The sequence below is a fragment of the Glycine soja genome, chromosome 16 (assembly GCF_004193775.1).
Source record: "Glycine soja cultivar W05 chromosome 16, ASM419377v2, whole genome shotgun sequence".
Lineage (NCBI taxonomy): Eukaryota > Viridiplantae > Streptophyta > Magnoliopsida > Fabales > Fabaceae > Glycine > Glycine soja.
Genome location: NC_041017.1, coordinates 20,583,570 through 20,609,365, shown reverse-complemented (window position 1 = coordinate 20,609,365; position 25,796 = coordinate 20,583,570). Strand labels below are relative to the sequence as shown.

At 34.6% G+C, this 25,796-nt stretch overlaps 2 protein-coding genes across 2 annotated transcripts; both read left to right on the top strand.

Annotated features, from left to right (window-relative positions):
- The first annotated feature begins 15,315 nt into the window (after window positions 1–15,315).
- LOC114389846 (putative glycine-rich cell wall structural protein 1) lies at window positions 15,316–18,600 on the top strand. Its single transcript, XM_028350571.1, has 3 exons — window positions 15,316–15,772; window positions 17,782–17,852; window positions 18,529–18,600. The coding sequence occupies exons 1-3, from the start codon at window positions 15,316–15,318 to the stop codon at window positions 18,598–18,600; spliced, it is 600 nt and encodes a 199-aa protein (XP_028206372.1).
- Window positions 18,601–22,128: 3,528 nt separating this feature from the next.
- Window positions 22,129–24,237, top strand: LOC114389845. Its single transcript, XM_028350570.1, has 5 exons — window positions 22,129–22,380; window positions 22,613–23,005; window positions 23,376–23,554; window positions 23,738–24,005; window positions 24,088–24,237. Exons 1-5 carry the CDS (start codon window positions 22,129–22,131, stop codon window positions 24,235–24,237), a joined length of 1,242 nt encoding a protein of 413 aa, XP_028206371.1.
- Window positions 24,238–25,796: the final 1,559 nt, after the last annotated feature.

The following is a 25,796-nucleotide window of genomic DNA, read 5'->3' as shown; positions in this document are numbered from 1 at the left end:
GAGCTAAACCAGTAAGACAGCCACAGAGAAGACTCAACCTGGTGATTCTTGATGTAGTGAAGAAGGAGATAACCAAGCTTTTGCAAGCTGGAATCATTTATCCTATCTCCGACAGCCAATGGGTGAGTCCCGTCCAGGTAGTCCCGAAGAAGACCGGCCTCACAGTGATAAAAAATGAGAAGGAGGAGCTGATTCCTACTCGGGTGCAGAACAGTTGGAGAGTCTGCATTGACTATAGGAGGCTGAACCAGGTTACCAAAAAGGACCATTTTCCCATGCCATTCATTGACCAGATGCTTGAACGCCTGGCAGGTAAATCTCACTACTGTTTCCTTGATGGTTTTTCTGGTTATATGCAAATTACTATTGCTCTTGAGGATCAGGAAAAGACCACATTCATCTGCCCCTTCGGCACTTTTGCCTATAGGAGGATGCCTTTCGGCCTTTGCAATGCCCCTGGTACCTTCCAGCGATGCATGATTAGTATTTTCAGTGATTTCTTAGAAAATTGCATAGAGGTGTTTATGGATGATTTCACTGTATATGGATCCTCTTTTGATGGTTGTTTGGATAGTTTGGAAAAAGTTTTGAATAGATGCATCGAAACTAATCTTGTTCTAAATTTTGAAAAATGTTATTTTATGGTTGAGCAAGGTATAGTATTAGGCCACATTATTTCCAATAAGGGTATTGAAGTAGATCCTGCAAAAATTTCTGTTATTTCACAATTGCCTTACCCCTCTTGTGTGCGAGAGGTGCAATCTTTTCTTGGTCATGCAGGATTCTACAGGCGCTTTATAAGAGATTTTAGCAAAGTAGCCTTTCCACTGTCCAACTTGTTGCAAAAGGAGATGGAGTTTAACTTTAATGATAGATGAAAAGAGGCTTTTGATTGCCTCAAAAGAGCGCAGACTACCACCCCCATCATCCAGGCACCCGACTGGACAACCCCTTTTGAGCTTATGTGTGATGCATCAAATTATGCATTGGGGGCTGTCCTTGCTCAGAAAATTGATAAATTGCCCAGGGTGATATATTATGCTTCTAGGACTCTAGATGCTGTCCAAGTGAATTATACTACTACTGAGAAAGAGCTTCTAGCCATAGTTTTTGCTCTTGAAAAATTTCGATCTGATTTGCTTGGTACCCGCATTATTGTTTATACTAACCATGCAGCTCTAAAGTACTTGTTGAAGAAGGCTGATTCTAAGCCTAGGTTGATCTGATGGATGCTCTGGCTCCAAGAGTTTGACTTGGAGATCCGTGATAGGAGCGGAGCACAAAATTTAGTTGCTGATCATTTGAGTCGGATTGAATGTGTATCTGATGCGGATTCACCCAGTCGGGATGATTTCCCAGAAGATCATTTGTATATACTGTATAGTATTTCTGACTCTCTTTCTACTCCCTGGTTTGCTACCATTGTCAATTATTTAGTTGCTTCTGCTTTTCCTCCCTCAGCATCTAAGACCTAAAAAGATAAAATTAAAAGTGATGCTAAGCATTTTATTTGGGATGACCCCTACTTGTGGAAATTGTTCAGTGATCAGGTAATTAGACGGTGCATTCCAGATCATGAGACTGACTCTGTCCTGCAGTTCTGTCATTCTTCCGCACCGGGAGGTCATCTGGGTGTTCAAAGGACAGCTCGCAAAGTGCTTGATTGTGGCTTTTATTGGCCCACCATCTTTAAAGATGCATGGAAGATCTGCAGCACTTGTGAGCAGTGTCATAAAGCAGGAAATACACTTACATGGCGACAACAAATGCCTCAGCAACCTATGCTATTATGTGAGGTGTTCGATGTCTGGGGTATCGATTTCATGGGCCCTTTTCCTGTCTCTTTTGGTTATGTTTACATTCTCCTTGCAATTGACTATGTTTCAAATTGGGTGGAAGCCAAGCCCACTAGAACTAATGATGCTAAAGTTGTTGCAGATTTCGTCAGATCTAATCTGTTTTGCAGGTTTGGAGTACCTAAAGCAATTGTTAGTGATCAAGGAACCCATTTTTGCAACAGAACAATGCATGCCTTGCTTAAAAAGTACGGGGTGGTACACAGGGTATCCACACCATACCACCCCCAGACCAATGGACAGGCAGAAATTTGTAACAGGGAGATCAAGATAATTTTAGAGAACATTGTGCAGCCAAGCAGGAAAGATTGGAGTACCAGGCTTGATGATGCTCTTTGGGCACATCGGACTGCCTACAAAGCACCCATAGGAATGTCTCCTTATCGGGTTGTCTTTGGAAAGGCATGTCATCTTCCAGTGGAAATTGAGCACAAAGCATACTGGGCAATGAAGACTTGCAACTTCTCTATGGATCAAGCTAATAAGGAAAAAAAGTTGCAACTGAGTGAGTTAGATGAAATCCGCCTAGAAGCCTACGAGAATGCCAAGTTCTACAAAGAAAAGACCAAGAAGTTTCATGATAGCATGATAGTTAAGAAGGATTTCATGGTTGGGCAAAAAGTATTATTGTATAATTCTAGGCTTGGACTCATGAGTGGTAAGTTGAGGTCTAAGTGGATTGGTCCTTTTGTTGTTACTAATGTTTTTCCTTATGGTACAGTTGAGATCAAAAGCGACTCCACAAACAAGAGCTTCAAGGTCAACGAACATCGACTTAAGCCATTCCTCACAAACCCTTCTTTAGTGGATGTAGTGGTGGAAGAGACTTCCTTACTCCACCCTACTCTTCCTCCACCATAACTTAGGGAGTTCTTCTTTTCCTATCTCCTTCTTTGCTTTTATTACACTTGTCCAATTCTATTTGATGGTTTAATTGTTTTTAATCTTTTAATTGTGCTACATTGAGGACAATGTGTTGTTTAAGTATGGGGGGGGTGTTCTTCGGTTTTGCTAGTTTTGTTGGTTTTGTTAATTTGTTAGTTGTGTTAATTTGTTAATGTTGTTAGTTTTGTCGTATTTCTAGTTTAATAATTTGGGTCAATTCTGTGTGCATGTACAACTTTGCATGTTTTTCTTTGAATTATAGGATATGTTCAAGAAATGGGTAATTGTTTTGAAAATAAAAGTTCTTGACATTTTGTGACTTGAAATCCTTGATTCTCCTCTACATGTCATGATAGTTTTGAAAGCTCAATTTGAAAGTGATGAGTTTACCTTTGTGAGAATTTGAGCCATCCATCATCATAATCATTTGGTGTGTTTTGCCCCATTGATTGCTTGCACAATAACCTTGGCTTGATTCTTGTTGATGCTTCCTAATTCACATGCATATTTGGAAATGATTGAGGAAATTTTGTTCTTATAAGTTTCTAGCCAAATGGACTTACCTTGGATCAATTCCTTTGATAGCCCTTTTGAGCCTTGTTTCCCTTTCCTTGTTTTGAAGCTGACTACAAGCCTTAAGTGAAAAACCATGATATCACCATATCCTTAAGGAATTTTGGAGCTTTGGAATTGTTTTGGGAATAAGTGTGGGGGGGGGGGGGGGGGGGGGGGGTTGTTTCATTGGATAACATGTTTTGTTGGCTATGCTTCATGATGTATTTTGGGCCATACTTGATGTACATTGTATATTGGTTAAATGTTGGACATGCTGAATGAGATGCTGTTTCTCAAAGGCTACAGAGCAAAAACAAAAAAATCAAAAAAGAAAAAGAAAAACAATAAAGTTGAGTGAATAAGATCTTAAATGGCAAAAGAATGATGAGACTTTTGGTTCTACTCTTTATGTTTAAATTTTATCTTTAGTTCTTTTTATTTTTTTTCATTTTTTTCTTAATATGCACTTATTCCCCATTGCTCCTCTTTTCCTTTGGGATTTAGCCACTTATTCCATATTTTTCCATACCTTGTCCTTGGCCCCATTACAACCTTAAAAGACCTTTTGATCCTCATGTGCTTGTGTTTATGGGTTGATTGTCAATTTTAGAATCTTGCCAAGTTTATGTGGTGTTTGTTTTCATGGGTGCTTTGAGGGTAAATAGTAGCCTAGACACTTGAGAGATAGAGTGTATATCTTGTGAGGCTTTATCACTTTTCATTCTTGAGCTGATTAACTATTTTGCCATGATTGGGTTGCTTAAATGATTTCATGAATGTCTTGACTTTTCGGATCTCCTTATGTTAGATGTTACCCATTACTTTCATTCCTTGATGTTCATTGAGAAATATGTGGATGTTTTCGTTTGTCTCTCTTTGATATCCGTGGATTTTGTTCTTTGTTTCATTTTGCCCAGGAGTGCAAAAGGCTAAGTATGGGGGGTTTTGATGTGCCATCATTTTCTTTTATTTCTTAAACCCTTTTTGCACCATTTTAATTACTGATTAGTCTTAATTGTCAAATTAATTAGGCAGTTTTATTATTTGGGCTCATTTAGCTAATTTGATGTTTTTAATCTAATTTCAGGAATTAATGAAACATTGGGCTTAATCTGGATTTTGGTTGTGGACTTGAAGAGGGAAAATAAAGCAGCGCTTACCTTAGGTAATTTCTAATTAGGAGATTGCAATTTTATTTTATGTGGTTTAGTGTTTATTTCATTTTGGGCCAGAATATTGTAATAGGGCCCAGTGACTTTGAGTGACTCTTTTTAAATAGCAGCCTTGGGATTTATGCAAGGCTATTCTGGGAGACTATTATTCAGAGCATAGGGTTTATGGTTTTTACGTTTTTTTGTTCTAATGCTACTGTTCACGTAATGCAATTTTCCATTTTCTGCTTCAGATTACAATTTCGTTCTTGTTTCTTCTTCTGCCTTCATTTACGTTTCCGCTTCATTTACGTTTCTGCTTCGTTTACGTTTCTGCTTTTAGTTTCATTTACGTTTTCTGTTTGAATCTATGGAAGGCTAAATATTCTGGTGTTGTTTCCTTTTGAGGACGAAGCTCAACTCTCTTTGAGGTTTCGTTTATAATGTGGCTTCCTAGCAGATTTCCCTTCACCAGTTAACCCAAATTCGTTAACATTAATTTGTGCACGCTTCGTGTTCGATTAATTGCCTCTGAGCCTAACTTGCGTTCATGCTTAATGGACGAAGGGCTAACTGGTGTATGTGTTGCCTAATCATGTATTGACAACCCTAAGTTGATTTTCGCTTAGTAAATTGAAATAGGGTTGGATTAAGTGGTTAACTATTAGGGACGAATTCTCCATAACCCAGGATAAGAGAATGGCTTCTAAATCAGAGGAAACAACCTGTTTTTAATATTATTAGTTTCGTATTCCAGTTTACTTGTTCTGTTCTTTAAATCACAAAACAAACAAACCCCCCCCCCCAATCGTTACTGTTACTGCAAGTATATTATGAACATTTGGTTTATCATTGTTCGTTGGGAAACGACCTAGGATCACTTCCTAGTTACTGCATTTTCATGTTTATTTGATTCGGGTACGGCCTCGATCAGTTGCTCATGATGATGATTCAAGAAAAATGCAGATAATTACTTCTATTGTAAGTCAATTGATGCCTAAAATTTGGAAGACTCGCACAAGGACAAGTGTACCCTATGCAATAGTAATAGTGGATTCAAAAGTTCAAATATTGAACCCAAAGGACCACTTGTATTCTCAATTAATCATGTTTATTAAACTAACAGTTAAGATGACTAAAAAAATATTTAAATATTTATATGGTTTTGATTTTTAGAATAAAACAAATATACTAATGCCAAGATAGACTGAGTGATGATAAGAGTGGCCAAGAGTTATGATTCACTAGTATTAATTTTTTCTCAATCCCAATCCCAATGAAATTTATTTCCCAGTTAATTGTCGATTCCCAAAATCAACCAAAGTCTATGATCAAGGTCAAATGATGCTCTTTGTCTTAAAACAATATCCCAATGATCACGGATCTATCAATTTAAGTCAATTGATATAATCAATTGTAGGAATAATCAATTAAAGGTTAACTAATCTATTGGAGATTACCCAAATAGTTTGATCATGCAATTTGGTGTAAAACATTCTCTACCTAGATCTACCAATTAGATGTAGATGATCACTACTATGCAATTGATTAAGTATTAGAATGACTGATTCCAAATAAACAATAAAGATAAGAGAATTAATTAATTTAAAACAAAGAGGAATTTTATTAGGAACATGGAGAAGGGTACAATTGAACAGTTACATCCTAACCCTTAGACTAGGGAGACTAGCCATTCATAAACAAAGAAAAACTAGCAATCTTATACAAAATAGACATAGACATACCAATAAAACAAGAATGATGATCACGATCCGTCCTCACGGTGTTGTCCATGCTTCATAGCTCTCAAAATCCCTCAAGGATCTCTCAAATTCGTAAAAAGATGAAAGTAAACAAAAGATTATTTTTTCCAAAGTCTAGAGACCTATATATAGCTTCCTAAATATATCAGTTTGAAAAGATACACTACGACTGTGGTAAAATCTACCACAATCATGGTAGGAAGTGACGTTGAAGCTCTGGGACATTATGGATTGACTATGATCCTCACGATTGACCACGACTGTGGTAAATTTACCATGGCTGTTGTCGGATTGTTGACACTGGTTTGGAGGGGTGATATCATCTTATTGTGGTGGGCTTACCACGACCGTGATCAAGTGTAGAATCTTCAAATTTTCATAAAATCATACAATTTCCAATTCTTTCACTCAATTGAGAGGTTGTACTTTTGCAATAAAAAACTAGTGTCCAAACGTGAGTTTTGCCAAGAAAACTCATGCAAATTGACATAAAAACTCACAAAATATCACTCAAAAAATGGTTTATCATCAATGATTGAAGATAATCTATACTCAAAGGATTTGTACTTGCCAGTAACCAATTAGAACAAGCTAGAGGAAAAGACTAGCAAAGATTGAGTGCTTGTGAATCACAGAGTTGCTATTATGATTTTGAATTGTGTTGTTCGACGAGTAAAGCAAAAAAAAATTAATTATAAATTGTGAATTAGTTGACGATGGTAGAAATGAAAATTAATTATAAATTTTAAAATCTTCTATTCTAGAATTCTTTAACAGAAAATTAGTAAAATTGGTTGTAAAAACAAGAAATTCATTTATTGAAATTAAAAATTATTTAACTAAGCATGTTTTTACAATTTTCATTTTCTCAAAATACAAAATAGACTTTTAAACAATTTTTATTAAAAAGAAAAAAAACATACATATGCATAAAAAAACAAGGTAGAATTTTAGTCTTTATACATTCTTTAAATCTTATTTTTAGTCCCTAAAGTTTTATATCTTGCAATTTAGTTCCTGAACTTTATAAAAATAGTGTTTTTAGTCTAGGGTTTACTATCCAATTTATGCACCTTTTTAACTTCAAGTTGTGAGGGGAGACTAAAAACATGTTTTTTTTTTATATATATAAAATTTAGGGATTAAATTACATGGTAGGAAAGTTCAGGAACTAAAAATAAGATTCAATGAAAATACAACGAGCAAAACATATTTTACCCTATAAAATAAAAAGAAAATAATTTCTAAATCATACCATTAAACAAACTTAAATTAAATATTCATGATCATAATAAATTATAAATTCATAACATAATAGACTAATATAATTAAAATTAATTATTATGTCATGTTTTACTATTATTTAATTTATTACATTATATGTTATTTTTAAAATAATTTATAGTTTATATTATTATTTAAGTTTTTTGTTATATTAGTTATTATTATTTAAATCATATTTATCATAGTATGTACTATGCCTATTTAATAAACAAATGACTTAAAATAAAGGTCTCACAAACTAAAATAAGTGTAGAAAAACTTAAAAAATGTTGGTCCATTCAACCAATTCTCCCAACCCTAACCTAAAGGGAACATTTGATAGAAGAAAAGTTTTTAGTTTCCTGATAAACTTAGGTTGCTTGTTTGGTATCTGTTTTAAAAAATAACATTCTTGGGAAATAGCATGTCTAGGAAATGTATTTTAACTAGTTTTTCACAAAAAAGCTCTAAAGGAAGTGTTTGGTAGTGGAGAAGTTTTTTTTATGCATAAAATCATGATTCTTGGGAAACATAAATCTCATAAATCATGATTCCTGAAATATGTTTGGTTGGTCATAAATGTTCTTGAGCATATTTATTTAAGTTCCCTGAGAATCAAAGAGTTATATCATATTTATACCTGTCACTTTAATTATACCACATTAAACAATCTAATAAAAGTAGTGTGATATTTTTATTACAATTAAAAAAATATTTAACTGAAAAATATTTAACACTTTTTAAAATTCAATAGATTTTAGTTGATAAACTGATCGGTAATTAAAGGAAAATTGTTCTGAAAACAGTTTTTGAAACAAAAAAAATTAAAAGTAAATCAAATATGATCTAAGTTTCCCACTAAGATTCCCAGGTAACTAAAAATTTTGCCCCTACCAATGCCCCTAAGATCTTACTACAGAGCATAACTTTTAAGTGACACAGAACCACATAGTTGCCTATCATAGAAGATTACAATGTCAAACCCATTGTCAACACAAATTAAACAAGGACAATGCAACTTTGATGTCACACTAATGGGTGAGGGAGTGAAGAAAAAGGGTCAGACAACAAAAAAAAAGATTATTTTCGAATAGGATGAACAAAAACTTAGGTTGTGTTTGTTTTAGAAGAGGGGGAAAGAAATAGAAGAGAAATAATGTTGTTTGATGTGGATCCCTCATTTTTTACACTTTACTTTAATTCAAATATTTTTCTTTTATTTTCATCCTCCTTGTTTTCATCCTCTAAACCAAACCCAACATTAAGGTCCTATTTGGGGTGGTTTTTAGTTTTAGTTTCTAAAAAATTTAAACTAGTTTTTAAAATATGATTAGTTTCAAAATAAACTAACTTTGAAAGTTTTATATCGTATTACAATTAGTTTAAGAGTGTTTTTGTGTGGTGGTCGTGGCAATGGTGATGGTAGTGATGTCAACAACAATAGTGGCGATAGAAACACTAGTGGTAGTCGCAGTGGCAATGACAATAGTGACGATGGCAACGGTGGTGGTGGAGGTAACATTGGTAGTGGTGACAATGTCAATAGTGGTGACAATGATTGTTGGAATTTTCTATTCCAATAATTAATGTGGATTAATATTTTAAGATAATTATATTAACTATTTATCATTAGTGGGATTTATTTTATACGGTCAAATTAAGTGAACTTGTTAGACTACAGATTAGGTGATATGAACTTAAATGAGTAGATGTCAATGTTGGGAATAATGAGAATCCTATTAAGTTAACACATTATAAGTAGACTATGTTCTCCAATATATTGAGCTGGCATATAATTTCTCTTCTCTTCATCTGAAGAGAGTTACAAAAGTCCCATTGAGGAATAAAGAGAATTTGGTTGAAGAAAAACCATAAAGTCATCAACTACATTATTCATCGTTGTTTGTGATTGCACAACCATTATTCAAGAATGCTTAGATTAGAAACCAACCATAGATCATAGTATTTACTCTAATCCTTGATAATCAAACATGGTGTAAATCTTAAGACCTATGAGTTTTTGCTTGTTAGGACTTCCAACAAGTGGTATTAGAGCATGTTCTCATTGTTTGATTGTTAGGATTCAAGTAATTTCTTCAATTATTATTTGATATTTAGATAGAGTTTTTCTTGAATGAATCCCGTTGTAGATACCATTTTGGGTTCAAAAGTTTTTTATGATCGATATCAATCATTGTTTTGCAGTCACATAGCCTTATATCAATTTGAAATTTGACCCCCTTCATTTAGGATCCAGGTTTTACGTAACTAATATTTGTGAAGATATTTGGTATTAAGTTATAAGGTCTTTGTTTCAAGATTATATTTCAGGGATTAATTTAGATATTAATATATGGCTAATATATACCCCAGGTTGGTAGCTTTTGCACATGTTTTACAAATCAAAGAATAATGGCTTACGGTTGACAACCATTTTTTATTTTTATTTTTTATATGGCTGTTGATTTGGATACAATAAAAGTAAATATTTTAGTATCCATATGTGCATGTTAATTTTGGGAAATTAATGTGATTTCCTTTTCTTTTACTATTTTTTTACCAACTCGTAAAGCCATTTGGATTTTACTTTAGATTTTAAATATCATGAGATATTTACTTTGGTATATGTTTTAAATATTACATCGTGACATGGGTTGATTATTGGATGACATATAGTTGCGATGTGGTTTATGATGGCAATGACATTAATATATGATTTTTTTATTATATCATGTATCTTTTGCCCTCAAGATAAAATTAAGTATTCTGTAATATGAATTTATTTTATTGATACGGATTTGCATTGTGTTATGGAATTTTTTAATTTCAATATCATTCCCATAGCACATTTAGTGTTTGTAAAATTGTTAAGAAACAAACACTAACTGTAGTGTAATAAATTATATATTGGGCGGTCACGTGATCACTTGATGGTATACATTTTTTTGTATTTTGCACTTATATATGTGTGGAATTTGTGTAAATTTAAGATCTCTCATTTTCATTAAATTTTCTAGAATTTTTGGTTGGATTAATCAAAATAACATGTTGCCAAAGTAATCTATGTTGTGTGGGTTAATTTGATTGAATTTACATAAGATATTGTGTGGAATTATTTTTGCAAATTGTGTTCAGCCCTAAGAAAGACATAATTTGGCCGAATAATTACATGCATGTGATGGTAAATGTGTGGTGATTATAAGGATTGATTTTTCATGTGAATAATGGAATGTCCAAAGACAATCATTATTTGATAGGAATTATCGCCAGATTAATTTCATGTGAGTAATGGAGTGTTCAAAGACAATCATTGTTTAACAGGATTTATCACCAATGTTTGATCATTGCGTTGAGAATACCACTTGCATTTAGTACTTTCAATCCAAATATTGGGGATTAATGGTGCTCAAGGTATCTTGTTTGGATCTTTAAATTTATCAAAAGATTAAGTCTGATATGTTTATTGTTCTTTCTTTAGTTGATGTTGCTACCGCTCTTATTTTCCTTACTCAATTTTGGGAATCCTAAAACTACATGGTGCAAACTTTTAAGTTTGAACTGTTAGTAAAGAATTCCTCAATTGCATGGAATTGGACAAATCGACCCTTTCTAACTACAGAAAACTCTAATGAGGTTTTATTTATTATGACACTAGATCAAACTAAGTTGTTCTTTATCTTGATCTTTGATCAAACCAAGTCATTCTTTGAATAAGAAAAGAAAGAGAGTTAAGGATATGATATATTGCATAAAGTTGTTCTCAATTAGAGAAAAAATATGAAGGCAAGATAAGGAATTTGCATGTTATTTTTGTAAGAAGGTGGAACATATGAAGTAAAAGTTTCTCAAGTATACTATTTGGTGAAGAAGGGTAAACTTCTCACTTTTGTCTTTTATAAAGTAAGTTTAATTTTTGTATCGAAGAACACTTGGTGGGCATATTCTAGTGTTACTACTCACACATAAAGTATGTTTATACAAGGTTGTCTGTGGAGTCATTTGTCAAGCGATGTTGAAATTTTTATCTATATAGGACAATGAAAATAACGTTACAGTTGAAGATATCAAAACTTTTAGGTTGTTTTTAATGACTTTTCATTTGAATTTGATTGAGACATATGTTGCACCATCTATTAGAAAAAACTTAATTTCTATTTCTATTTTGGACAAATCTGGTTATTCTTGTTCATTTGAAAATAATAGGGTTAGTCTCTCTTATGATTCAACGTTGTTGGTTACGAGTCTTTAATTGACATTGAGTGTTCCTATAATGAAACATTGCAAAAGGATTTATACGGTATAAAATGTAAATTAAATGAGAATTTCATCACTTTATGACATAAGTGTTTAGGCCATATCTCTAACTAGAAAATCTAGAGGCTTGTGCTAGAGGAAATTCTTGAACTCTTAGATTTGTTAGATTTTCAAGTCTACATTAGATGTAAAACAAACAAACAAAAGAGATTTTGGTGCCAAAAGAGCTACGGATGTCTTAGAACTAATACCTAAGGATATTTATGTTCTCTTACGGATTCATGGAATATACAAAGGTATGTTAAGTTCATAGACGATTACTCTTTGTTTAATGAGAAGTCTCAGTCTCTAGACATTTTAAGTTTTTCAAAGATGAAGTTAAACTTCAACTATGAAAGAAAATTAAGGTTGTAAAATCTTCCCGTGGTGGTGAATACTATGGTAGATATGATGGATAAGGTAAACAACATATAGAGCTCTTCACAATTTTCCTCCATTAGTGTTGAATTGTTCTACAATATACAATGTTAGGCATACCTAGCATGAACGGAGTTGCAGAGTGAAAAAATTAGACTCTTAAGAATATGGTAAAAAGTATGACTAGCGATTCTTCTTGACCAGAACCACTTTGGGGGAAGGTATTAAAGATCATGGTTTATATCCTTAATAGGATACCAAGTAAAGTAGTCACTAACAACCCCTTATAGTTGTGAATTGGGAAAAGCCAAATATTAGGCACATGCACATTTGCAGATGTCTAACTAAAGCAAGGCCTTATTGGTTGCATTAACGTAAGCCAGACTTAATGATAATTAGTTATTATTTTTTAGTTATATTGAATGCTCTCATAGGTATAAGTTTTACAATCCCACTATAAGATCCTTCTTTGAGACAAGAATGCAAGATCCCTTGAGGAAGTTAAGTTTGGAGTGGAGGAAAATATAATGAGTGTTGAATTTAAAGAATAACTTGTTATTGACAATAGATAAGTCTTTATACTTATCATTGTTCAAGAAATAAATCTAAAACTAATAATGATGTTATTCCTAACATCATTCAAGGACAAGACAACACTGAGATTCCTATGAAAGAACCACTTATAGTTCAAACTCAACAACATCAAGAAGTGCTATAAAGAAGATCTACTAAAGAAAGGAGAAATCCACTTTAGGATCATTATGTTGTATTTCTTCAACACCATAAGTATGACATTGGGTTGACTGCAGAAGATCTAATTAACTTTAGTCAAGTTGTGTGGTGTTCTAACTCTCAAAAGTGGATTAATGAATGATGAGATAAAATCATGGTTGACAATAATGTTCAAAATATTTTCAAATTGCCTGAAGGTGTAAAACCCGTATAGGTTGTAAATGGGCATTTATAACCAAAAATGATTCAAAGAGTAATATTAGGATATATAAAGTGTGTCTAGTTGCCAAAAACTTTACTTAAAAGGAAGGCATTGATTATGAAGATACTTTCTCTCTGGTTTCTTAGAAAGACTCTATTAGGACTACAATGACACTAATAGCTCATTTTGATTTAGAGTTACATTAGGTGGATGTAAAGATTGTATTTCTAAATGGGAACATTGATGAAACAATTTATATGGTGCAATTAGAAAACTTTGTTTAAGGTGATCTAAAGTTTATGGTGTGCAAACTAAAGAAATTCGTTTATTGCCTTAAATATGTTTCCCGTCAATGTTGTTACAAAGCTCATCAAGATTACCTCTTGTGGTTTTGGGGAAAATTTGGTTGATGATCGTATTTGCCAAAAGTTCAGTGGGAGTAAATTATTCCTTTTGGAATTATATGTTTGATGACATCTTGCTAGCCATGATATAGTTTTACTATCACAAAAAAGGGTTATACTAATACAATATGAATAGATTCAACACGAAAGATAGTAAACCGGAGTATACACCCATTGTTAAAGGAGACAAGTTAGTCTCAAACATTGCCTTGTCTGTAATCTCGAAATAAGATAATGCAAAATAATCCTTATGCTTAAGTTATTTTTCGTCCTAACATAACATTTAGTGGGAGTTCTAAGGAGATATGTGAGTAATCTTGGTATGTAACACTAGAAATCAATAAAGCACATGATATGCTATTTGAAGAGAACAATGAACTACATGCTTACATATAAAAAATCTGAAAGTTTAGAGATCATTAAGTATTTTGACTTTGATTTTGCGGGATGCCTAGATAGCAGACTCTCCATGTTAGGATACATCTTTAACTAAGGTGGTGGAGTTAATAATATCTTGCTATGAGGTGTCAAACCAAAAGATATGGTTGTCAAATTTTGTCACTTGCTTGTCTGTTGTTACCAACATTAAGAGGCCATTAAGGATTTACTGTGACAATAATTTAGTAGTGTTATAGTCCAACAACAATAGGAGTTCAACCAAGTCAAAGGTTATTGGCATAAAATATTTGTTTATCAAAGACAAAATTCAGAAAATAAAGATATTTATAAAACATATATATAGAAAAGACAATATATTGGCTAACCCACTAACTAATGGTTGACACTTTAAGCATGAGCATGTAGCTCATATGATGTTATTTTAGTTGTTGCCTTCATTTAGTGAGAGTCTTTATATTATATATTTGGATTTGGATTTGGATTTGGTTTTTCATATATTTGATTTTCTGCAGAAATAAAAATTATAGTTTACAAGTTTATTATTAAACTTGTTCATCTATGTGCAATATTTAAATTGTACTTAAGGACTTTATCTTGATCTTGCTAAAGACTTAAGTTGCACCAGTTGGAAATAGTCATGATTGAGTTTACATTGCATGTAATTTCCATGCAGCTTATCCATATTAATCTATGTCATTAAGTATATTGATATGTTAGTCATTGAGGTCTAGTCACATTTAACATAGTGACGAAAGTCACGGTGGTTCCATTATTGATACATGAGATGGACCAAATTGTTAAAGAGGAAGTCTAGAGATAAATAGCATATTGATGTGCGCATAAGGAATTGTGATATAATTAATAGAATATGTAGCCCAAGTAGAATATTTTTGGAATTTTCTATTCCAATAGTTAATGTGAGCAAATTTAAGACAATTAATTATATTGGTTATTTATCCTTAGTGAGCTTTATTTTATGTGGTCAAATTAGGTGAGCATGATAGACTACAAATAACGTGATGTCGGACTTAAATGAACAGATGCCACTATTGACCCATTAGGGAATAATGAGAACCCTATTAGATTAACACACTATAAGTAGGCTATGGTCCTCAATATATCGAGCCAACACACAGTTATCTTCTCCCTGTCCAAAGAGTTACAAAGGTCCCATGGAGAAATAAAGAGGCTCCGATTGAGGAAGAACCATAAGGCCGCCAACAAGATTATTCGTCGTTGTTTGTGATTGCATAATCATTATTCCATAATGCTCAGATATGGTACCAATTATAGATCAAGATAGGTACTTAAATCCTTAATAATCAAATATGGTGTAGATATTAAGACTTGAGTTTTTGCTTCCGCATAAAGAATAAAAAAATACTGAAATAAGGATTAAAGATTTCCAATAGTGACAACATGCTGGTGGTAACGATGTTGGTGGTTGTAGCTAGTGGTGGCAGTGGCAGAGGTGGTATTAATGGTGGTGGTGGTGGCAGCAACAGTGATGGTGGTGGTAGAAGTGTTGATGGTGATGGTGGTGATAGTACCAGTGGTGGTATTGTTGGTAGTGGTGGTGGTGATAATGATAGTGGTGACGGTAATGGCATTCACGGTAGTAGTGATGGTGGTAGCAATGCCAGTGGTGATGGTGATGGTGATGTCAATGGTTACGATGGTGGTAGTGACAATGGTGGTTGTCGTGTTGGTGGTGGTTCCAATGAAGTTGGCGGTGGTGGTGACGAAGGTGGTGGTGATGAAAATGATAGTAGCAACGCATTGATGGTTATGGTGGTGGTAGCAATGTCAGTAGTAGTGGTGATGTTGGTTACGATGGTGGTGGCAATGATGATGGAGGTGGTGGTAACGGTGCTAGTGATTGTGGTTATATGTAATGTTGTAGATTTTGATGATGCCAAAAAGCAAATGATAGAAAGAGAAAAACAAAATAACATGAAGAGTCTTGGACAAGAGCAAGTCAAGCACTTAGAAGATTTGATGTAGCTCCATGTGGAGCTTGTAGGCCTTGGATCTTCTTCATCAATGGAGTCATTTGCTTCTTGAAGTTCAATGGTAGCGGAATGGAGAAGGAAGAAAGATGATTGGAGATGTCACTTCAAGGAGAAGACGAGTCAAGCACAAGCTCACCACCATAGGAAGTCATGGATAAAAGCTTAAAGGAGGAGAAGATGAGGGCAAGGAGAAGGAGAGAAGGAGCACGAAATTTTGTGCCTCAAAAGATGTCTGAACTTTGAAGTGTAATTCTCAAATGATCAAAGTTTAAAAAATACACACACATGACCTCTTTTTATAGCCTAAGTGTCACACAAAATTGGAGGAAAATTTGAATTTTTATTCAAATTTCACTTAAATTTAAAATTGAATTTGTGGAGCCAAAATTTCACTAATTATAATTAGTGAATTTTAGCTATGGTTCAGCCCACTAATCCAAGATCAAGTCCAAGATTCTCCACTAAATGTGTTTTGATGTCATGAGGCATGTAAAGCATGAAGGACATGCACAAAGTGTGACTATATGATGTGGCAAGGGGTGTAGCAAGCAAATGCTCACCTCCCCCTCTAAAATTTAATTGGATTGGGCTTCTCCCAATTCAATTAAATTTATTTTCCAATACACACATCAAATATTCACTTAATGCATATGAAATTACAAAACTACTCATAATACAAAAACTAGTCTAGGTGCCCTAAAATACAAAGGCTGAAAAATCTTACATTTCTAGGGTACCCTACCTACATTATGGAGCCCTAAATACAAGACCCAAAAATAATGAAATCTTAATCTAATATGTACAAAGATAAGTGGGTTCATACTTAGCCCATGGGCCCGAAATTTACCCTAAGGCTCATGAGAACCCTAGGATCTTCTCTTGCATCTCTGGCCCAATCTTCTTGGAGTCTTCTATCCAATGCTCTTGGAAGGTAGGATTGCATCAAGATTCAAGACTTAGGTTAAATTATTAAAAGGTTTTTCCAGTAAGCATATTTTCCATTTGATTAATTTAAATGAAGTCTTCTAGTTTCTTTTAAAAGCGTTAAAATTGTTTTTCAAGTTTTGGAATCAATATAATTGATTACCACATCATGTAATCGATTACCAAAAGCAACAATATAAAAGTTTTTTTTTAAAAATATGATATTTGAAATTTGAAATTTGAAATTACACCAAAAAGCGTGTTTTGAATAGTTGCATCTTTTAGGAATGGCCCCTAACGATTTAAACAAATTTTGCCTATAAATATTCATCATTTTAACACATTTATATACATGAGAAACTTTTGAAAATATCTTGTTTAAAAATCATTCTCAATCATCAAGTTCTTGATTAAAAACTTGGCCAAATACACTTATTATTGAGAAACCTTCTAGTGCTTCAATTTGTAACATTTCCTCTAAATAAGAGAATGAATTCTCATATTCTTTGTATAAGCTTTTGAAAAGGGTGAGGCATCCCTTGTAAGAACAAGAGTGTGGTATCTCATGATTATTGAGAGACTCAAACACAAAGGGTGAGGGATCCCAAGGTGTAAAAGTGCTCTATTTTTCTAAAGGATTTGAAAGATAGTGAAACTCTCAAGTGGTTTGATTGGGGATTGGACGTAGGCACGAGAAGTGACTGAACCATTATAAATCGAGTTTTCAATTCTCTCTTCTTTTATCTCTTTACTTTTATTGTAAATTTGTTGTATTCATTTATATTGGTAGAGATCTTAATTACTTGCTTTTTCTCTTTTTAATCAAAGTTTTGATACATTATCATATTTATTATATAAAAAAGGAATTAGAGTGTATTAACAAAGAAAAAGTTTATAAACTCAATTGATCCCCCTCTTGAGTTCATTGAGGCCACATGGATAACCATGATCGTGGTGATTGCAGCCAATTATGACGATGATAGTGATGGTTGTGGTGGTGTGGTGGTGGTGATGACGGAGGTGGTAGCGATTGTGGCAACAAAAAATGTCATTGTCAAATGTGAAAAATGTGTGCATGTTTTTTTTCCTTAAAACTAAAAATCAAATTTACAAAACCTTTTTTTATTGATTTTAAAAATGAGTGTAAAAATGTTTCGAAAATGATTTATAAAATAATTCAATTCCATTTTTGCCAAATATGTTTTGTTTTGAAAATTGCATTCGAAAACCAAAAAATCAAATATTCACAACCACCTCAAATGGACCCTAAGATTTGTGAAAGTAGGTCAAGTGGGCCTAACCTAATTTTTTTTGTCGTATACCAACTCACCAAAGATTGTTGATCACATGAGTCTACTTGCAATATCACAATTTCACAATGATCCCACCTCCACACGATCCTCTTAGCAGTTCAACACAACACCGTTCGCAACATGTATCATGAGATTCTAAAAGAATGATCACAATCTTAACAACCTTGTTCAATTTAGAAATAATATTTTCAAAATTAAAAAAAAAAAAACTAGACATGAAGATAAGCACTATAATATCATACCGTAATTCTATCCATCGTAATCCCCAATAGAGAATGCCCTAAATTAACAAACACCAACATAAATTTAAGGCTAAAATATATTTTTTTATCCTCTTAAATATGAAAATGTTCGTGTTTAGTCCTTCCAAAATTGAAATGTTACTTTTTGGCCTGAAGCTAGACTTGAATGATTCCATACCTATGTGTTACTCCCTCGTTGGTCTCATCATTGGCCACAGGAGTGGATGATTTATGCGGATTAAAAACTTGCACAAACTTCTCTTCCCTAACCTTCTTCATCTTCTTTAAACCCCATTAACCACCATAGCTAGAGACAACACCTTCCTCACCTTGCTGCATTCAACTTCCAGTCATCGACGCAATTGAACACTATCCCAAAACCACCACCACCCATCTCTGGTGCAGATCCACCACCCACCACCCACCACCATCCCTAACCTTACTCTAGCACAACCCCAGCCAACACCCATTCACGTTGTTGCAATAGTTTCGATCTGAGCAAGGACAAAGAGGAAGGATTCGTCCTCAAAAACTCAACCATAATTTTCGAATATGAGGAAGTTTCTCAAAACAAGGGGAAAAACAGAGAAAAGGCAACAATTTGTGTGATGTCAATGTTGCTACAGTTGGGATGCAAAGGTTGTCGAACACCGGCACAAGAAGAATCGATTGACATATAGGTGACCACCAATATATTTTGATGGCTTGAAGAAACTGAGGCAAAAGTTACCTAGCATCCCTACAAGAAGTTATTAAATCTTTGAAATAGAGTTAAATTAATTTTAATGATGTAGGAAGAATCAAGAGTGGTTCAAGTTTCGACTTATTATTTTCTTAATCTAAAAATTGTTAATTTCATTATTTGTATTCTTTCGTTTCAATATTTTATGTGGGTTATTGATTATTGAGTTTTAATATTGTTTGGGAACCCTTATAAGATGGACGCCTCCTTCTTAGTGAACTTGCTCCTCAAGGCCACAATTATATAAATAATCCATGAAGAGGGAGGACCTGACCAATGCTGGCAAAAGCAAGTTGGATACCAAGACATAATCAAACCAAACTGAGATAGAGGACTTGTCTTCGAAGAGGATGAAAGTTCGGAAAGAAAGATTTAAAAAATTGGAATAGTTTCTTCATTTTGTGACGATTTTTCACCTCTGAAAATTATTTTCTAAAATTTAAATTAAAAATCATGAGTTTAAATTTAGAGTGCTGCTAGGTGCACCTAGCACTTGAGGTGAAAAGCCCGTAATACCCCTGGCTTAATTTTTTTTAAAAAAATGCATGACTCTCTCTCTCTCTCCCACTACTCTGTCTCTCCGTTTTGGTTTCTTCTTCCTCACACAATTTCCTTCTTCTTCTTCCTCATATTGTTTCGTTCTTCTTCTTCCTCACCTCAGCCATTTTCGTATTTTTTTTGCTGACCTCACCGGTGTCTCCATTTGTCACCATTGTCGGGAAAGGTTGTTCTTCTTCTTCAGCCACAAACCATTGTTGCCGTGAAGAGGACCTTGCCGTGAAGAGGTTGTGAGGTGCATTGAGGAGGTTTCCGTGAAGAGCAACACCACCGTCCACCGTCGAGGGAGCGTCGTCACCGTCCACCATTGAGGTAAGCGACGTAACCATGTTTTCGCCATTATTGTCGGAGTAGGGATGCTTCGAGTTGGTTACTGATCAAGTTGATCCTTCCAAGTTGATCCGGAAGGATCAACTTGATCCATAAACTACTCGAGTAGTTTACGGATCATGTTGATCCAGAAACTTCAATCTTAATTTTAAAAATTGCTGAATATTTGATAAATAGTGAGTTTTTTTTTTAAATTAGGAATTTTGGTTATTAGGATCACCTTTGAGTCTATGCTAAATATTTGATAAATAGTGTCATTTTGGAGAATATCAATTGTTTCAATTGGATTTAATGCAAAAATGTAATTTCCTTTTATGTAATTGCCACTTAGCATCATAAGTTGGGGACTACCTAATGCACCTACGACCAAAATGACATCACCCCTTGAACTTGAATTATTGGCTTTGTTTATGTATGGTTCATAGGTTTCATCCAAGGTGCCATTACTCTGGATGAACCTTCTACCCTTAGCTCTAGTTTCATTTGTGTAACCTAATACCCCTTGAACTTGAATTTAGGATTGAATGCTGAATTGGTGACTGAAAAAAACTAGTTAAGCACTATTCAGATAATGTATTTTATAAATATTCATAGAAGAAAATAGGAATGTAAAATGAAATGAATTTATTTCTTGAATCCAGAATGGATTTATGTATCAGCTATTGGACAAGCTACGAGAGTGTCTATGGAAGTTAAAGTACATACTGATAAAAGAAATTTAATGTGTTCTATTTTTTAAAACCAAAAGATATAGGTCAATTATACAAACTTGAACAGAGCGAGGTGGACAGGATCAATCATATGGCATGAGAAGTATAAAAAAGTAGAACAAGGGTAGCTAATAAACCTGCACTGGCATTGATGCAAATAGAGCGCCAACCAGCCTTGAATTGACATCGCCATGGTAAAAAAAGAAAGATTAATTCTGTTATATTAATCAAGATGTCTAAAAGCATAAGCACATTAACATAACCCATAATTATGGTGTAAGCATCATGTTGAAAATATATTAAAAGTTACAGCTGAGAGTATGTTAATAACATTTTTTTAATAAGAATCTAGGATATTGATTAACAGTTGCCTGAAAGAAATTATCATTGTTACTTGATGAAGGTGAAATACAGCATCAAGTTTAAGAATAAATGAAAAAGGAAACAATTGTAGGATGAATTGGGAGAGTAACTAGTCGGGTGGCATTGGCTAGTGGTAGGGAAGAACAATCCAGCTCCAAACCCAAGTTCTTCTATTGGCGAATGTCGTTTTGCAGTTGAGTTGCAAAGACATCTCCATGTTTGCTGCTGCTATTGTAGTTGCTTCCCAATAATAATAATTCTTCTATGCTATGTATGAGCAAATGTTCATTCTAGCAATCATTCTCGCAGGATCTGTGCAACAAAAAATATATATTTTAAAATGATATATATCAACATTGATTCTCTAATAATGGCAATGGCATGGCAGAGAAGGGTTTAAGATATGGAAAATCAATCTGCGCACCAAGATAATCGTTGGTTTCCACATGACTAGAGATTTGTGAGTAGTGGATGATGAGTCAATCAAAATTTTAACCACATATTATAGGTATAAGTTTAAGCTAATTATTGATGAAAAAGAGTAAAAGTACTTGTCACTTAATTCTTTGAAACAATCACAATCCAATAGAAACATGTTTGTTCAATACAATGATACATGGCATAATGGTTTTTTTGTTTTGGGCAATATTGACAATCGTAGGCTGAAAGTTAAGATTGGGTTGGACTAATCAATTTTGCTAGGTATTTAGGTTAACTAAGAATGGCCTAGGTAGAAATGTCCTCACTCGTCCCATGTCAAGGGTTGTTGCTTCTTGCACTTCCCAATTGTTTTCTGTACTCTTTCTACAATTTTTTTGACCTTTCAAATTAATCATTCCGAAAGCCAAAAAGAAAATACATTCCAGAGTGTCCATGGAAGTTACGAGAGTGTCTATGGAAGTTTTGACCTTATCCCAAGTAGTTTTGCATACAAATTCCTCAATGAAATCCTGATAACTTGCGTGAGTTTGAGTTGATGAAATTTGTGTTAGAGCAATGAAAATTTAAGTGAATGAAATCAGTGATGGAATTTGTGGTACTGATTTGCAGATCATGGTTAGGACTAGAGGATTAGGTCATGCCTTAGGTCACGCTACTGGCAGAGGTGTGGGGCGAGGAGATCGTGATGATTCCGATGATGCTCCGCAGCGTCGACGGCTTACCGCATCCACACGGAGGCAGCGAGTACCTGTGACTGTGGCACACGATGAGCCAGTGGTCCCTGCGCCAGATGTTGAGGCTGACGTATTTCCGGATGACCCGATGACACTAGTTGATGTTGAGGAAACCAGGGCAGACATTCCTGTAGACACAGGCGCGTAGGCTATTGAGGATGAGCATGAGGGATTTCTGGGTGGTCCGAGCGACCCATCGTGCTAACCCAGTATGCGGATCACGTTGCTTGCAGCGTACGGACGGGAGAGGTATTTATAATATTTATTTTTAGTTACTTGTTAATTATACTTTATGATTGAAATTAGTTTTCCTTTAAATGATGATTTTAACAAATTTTGCGTTCCTTTATACTTCAATTCAGGAGCATCCTGAGTTGAAGTTATCCTCTCACGGGAGGAAGATTCATAGTTTAGGCAGGCTTGTACCTGCCATTGAGGGACTAGTTGTTGGGACAGGACTAAGTCCTCTAATCGCGTGTTCGGTAGACACTGGCGATCGGGGACTTTTGTCCTCGTTTGTCGAGCGGTGGCACCGAGAGACATCTAGTTTCCATCTCCCTGTGGGAGAGCTCACGATCATGCTGGACGACGTCTCCTTGCTTCTGCATCTGCCCGTGGTTGGCGACTTGCACGCCTTTCAGCCCTTGCACGTGGATGATGTAGTTCAGATGCTGGTGGACTTATTGATGGTCTCTGCAGAGGCTGCCAGGGTTGAGACAAGGCAATGTCGTGGACCGTACGTACGCCTGCAATGGGTACGTGATTTATACGAGCACCGATGCCAGGCAGGTCATTAGACAGCTGCGGCTCGCACATATCTTCTTCGTCTTCTGGGTTGCACTCTGTTTGCTAACAAGAGTGCAACCAATGTGCATGTTGTGTATTTGGAGGCCCTTCGTGACCTCAGTCAAACCGGGAGGTACGCCTGAGGAGTGGCTGCTCTGGTGCATATGTACGACCAGCTGAACGATGCCTCTATCAGCAGCAACCGACAGCTTGGCGGTTACATCACACTGCTGCAAGTAACAAACATGTTTTTCATTCATTGAGGTTCAACAGTGTTCAACTTTAAATTTTTTTAGACTTTCATTATTAATGTTTATCATTTTGATGTTACCTCTGTAGTGCTGGATATACGAGCACTTTCCCTCAGTCGTAGAGTCCACTACTGATCAGGACTACGACGAGGATTCCCCGCATGCCTGTAGGTGGATTGCGACGAAGAAGACCGTGAAGAGCATACGTACACTGACGTACAGGGAGCGCCTGGACCAACTCCGGATTCTGGATGTCTGTTGGATCCCGTATGGGGAGCACCGACCGGTCCGGGACTTCCATTTGATTTCATGTTATTCCAGTCTCCTGCGCTAGGGGCCTGTTGCTATTTATTACCGACCAGAGAGGGTCGTGCGATAGCTTTTATACACCCAGACCATTCCTGCTTCGCCTGTCGATTCATGGGTGTCGTATGATGATATACATGACAGGTGGATGCACTACTCGGATCATATGGTTCCAGCAGGTGAGGTGTGCGTTGTGTCAGGTCAGTGTGTCAGCGACTACATGGACTGGTTCTTCCACATCTCGCATCCTTTCATGACACCAGACCACGCATCAGATCCTCTGTCAGATGGTCATGCCCCGCAGCCCCAAGTCGTCCCTCAGGCCCCACGGATAGATATCCCTCACGTGCCGGAGCCAGGAGCACCGTCGACATCTGCGAGGCCCGTTGTGGAGGAGCCTAGACATGTAGTGGTAAGTAATACTAATAATTTATGTCATTTACGTCAATATTTTCATAATAATTTGTGTAATCTGTTTGTTTTGTATTTAACAGGAAGTTTGTCTTTGGATTACTGAGAGGTTGGAGCGCCATCTGAGCCTAGGAGTGGTCACGCCAGGCTCATCGACACATGAAGTGATCGAAGAATGCCTCAGGATGGCCAGGAGTGTCACACAGGACCAGCTAGTATATGTTAGGTCTTGACGCAGGTAGCGCACGGATCAGGCGTAGTTTATTTACATATTTTATATTGATATTCGATGTATATACAGATATTGTACATGAACCCATTTCATTAGTAATGTTGGTTTTATTTATTTCCATTAGTAATGTTAGTTTTATTTATTTCCATTGATTGTGTATTCCCTTTGCCTAAAAACCTAGAATCCTATCTCATATTTTACATTTGTGTCTATATACATGCGTGTTATTAAAATGGTCTAGTTAACTTAGTTATAGTATATGTAAATTATTATAAATGATCTAGTTAACTTAGTTTACCAACTAATAAAAAGTAATTTTTAATATAACTTTAAATATAATTGAAATAAAGAAGTTGAAAAGGGTGTAGAAAAGAATAAATTAAACAAAAAATGGAAATTGAAATAAAGAAGTTGAAAACATGGACACACATGCTTAAAAAACTTCTAATTAAAAAATTTATAATTTTATTCTATCAAATTAAAAAAATGTTTTTTTTAATTTGTCTCCTCATATAAAAATCCGTATTTTATTTTAAGAGACTAAAAAAGAAAACCTTCTAATTTGAGAGACTAAAAAATAAAACATTCTCATCTCATTTGAAGCATTATACATAATATTAAATTAATAATTGACTCATATAATTTATTTATTTTCTTCATTTCCATATTTTGCATCAGAGTTAAATGTACTTTGTTAAATATTTTTAATTAGTAAAACATTAAATTATTTTTAATTGATGACAAAATGTATTGTAATTAATTTTTTTTATAGTATTTTGTTTTTAAAAAATGAAATACTCGAGTTTAAATAATTAATTGTAATTTTTTTGGTTGTTGTAGTTTTTTTTTATATTTAAAATAAAATTGCAAGACCGACAAAAAAGTAAAAGTATTAGAAAACAAATTTAACAGAGAACGACAACTCATCTTCCATTTCCAGGAAAAAAAAACAATTATGCGATACATGAATTCAAACAGTACATTAACTTCAACATAGTCGAACGAAATTAAATTTGCATCAAATACTACAACTAACTCATGCTAATTTTGCGACAAAGACAACTCGTCTTCCATTTCCGATACAGGTTTACTGAAAATAGCTAAAATTTCTATTGGCCCAATCTTTTTCTAGTAGTTAGACTTAATCAACACCTTTACTACGTCATTGTTGGTTTTGAGTTCAATTATTTCAAATTATATAACTTTTTATGAATACTTATGGAGACTTGGTTTCCGAAAAAACAATCGCCTTACCATTTGTGTTTCATCAATACCATAAAGGGAAATCCCAGGAGGCACAACTTGCTTGATCAAATCCTTCAGTTCATCCATGGTACATCCAATGGGAATGTCAAACTTTTTGGGATTTTTTCCTATGAACGAGTAACCAACAAACTCATTTTTGCGTGACATGTTCCACCTCCCATTGTAATATAGCAGGGCATCATAAGTAGGGGTCATAGTAGCTTCAAGTAAGTTTAAAATACCATCTGGGCTTCTAGCAATGCTACATAATAACTCAATCGGACCAACAAACGAAAAGTCATGATTACACATTAA

Excerpts from the sequence above, each read along its gene's own strand:
- LOC114389846 (XM_028350571.1), top strand. The coding sequence starts at position 15,316 with ATGTTGGTGGTTGTAGCTAGTGGTGGCAGTGGCAGAGGTGGTATTAAT. Across the intron at positions 15,773-17,781 it reads GCTAGTGATTGTGGTTATAT|CCAATTATGACGATGATAGT; the intron begins GTAATGTTGTAG and ends TGGTGATTGCAG. Across the intron at positions 17,853-18,528 it reads CGGAGGTGGTAGCGATTGTG|CTAGACTTGAATGATTCCAT; the intron begins GCAACAAAAAAT and ends TTTGGCCTGAAG.
- LOC114389845 (XM_028350570.1), top strand. The coding sequence starts at position 22,129 with ATGGTTAGGACTAGAGGATTAGGTCATGCCTTAGGTCACGCTACTGGC. Across the intron at positions 22,381-22,612 it reads AAACCAGGGCAGACATTCCT|GAGCATCCTGAGTTGAAGTT; the intron begins GTAGACACAGGC and ends ACTTCAATTCAG. Across the intron at positions 23,006-23,375 it reads CGTACGTACGCCTGCAATGG|TGCTGGATATACGAGCACTT; the intron begins GTACGTGATTTA and ends TTACCTCTGTAG.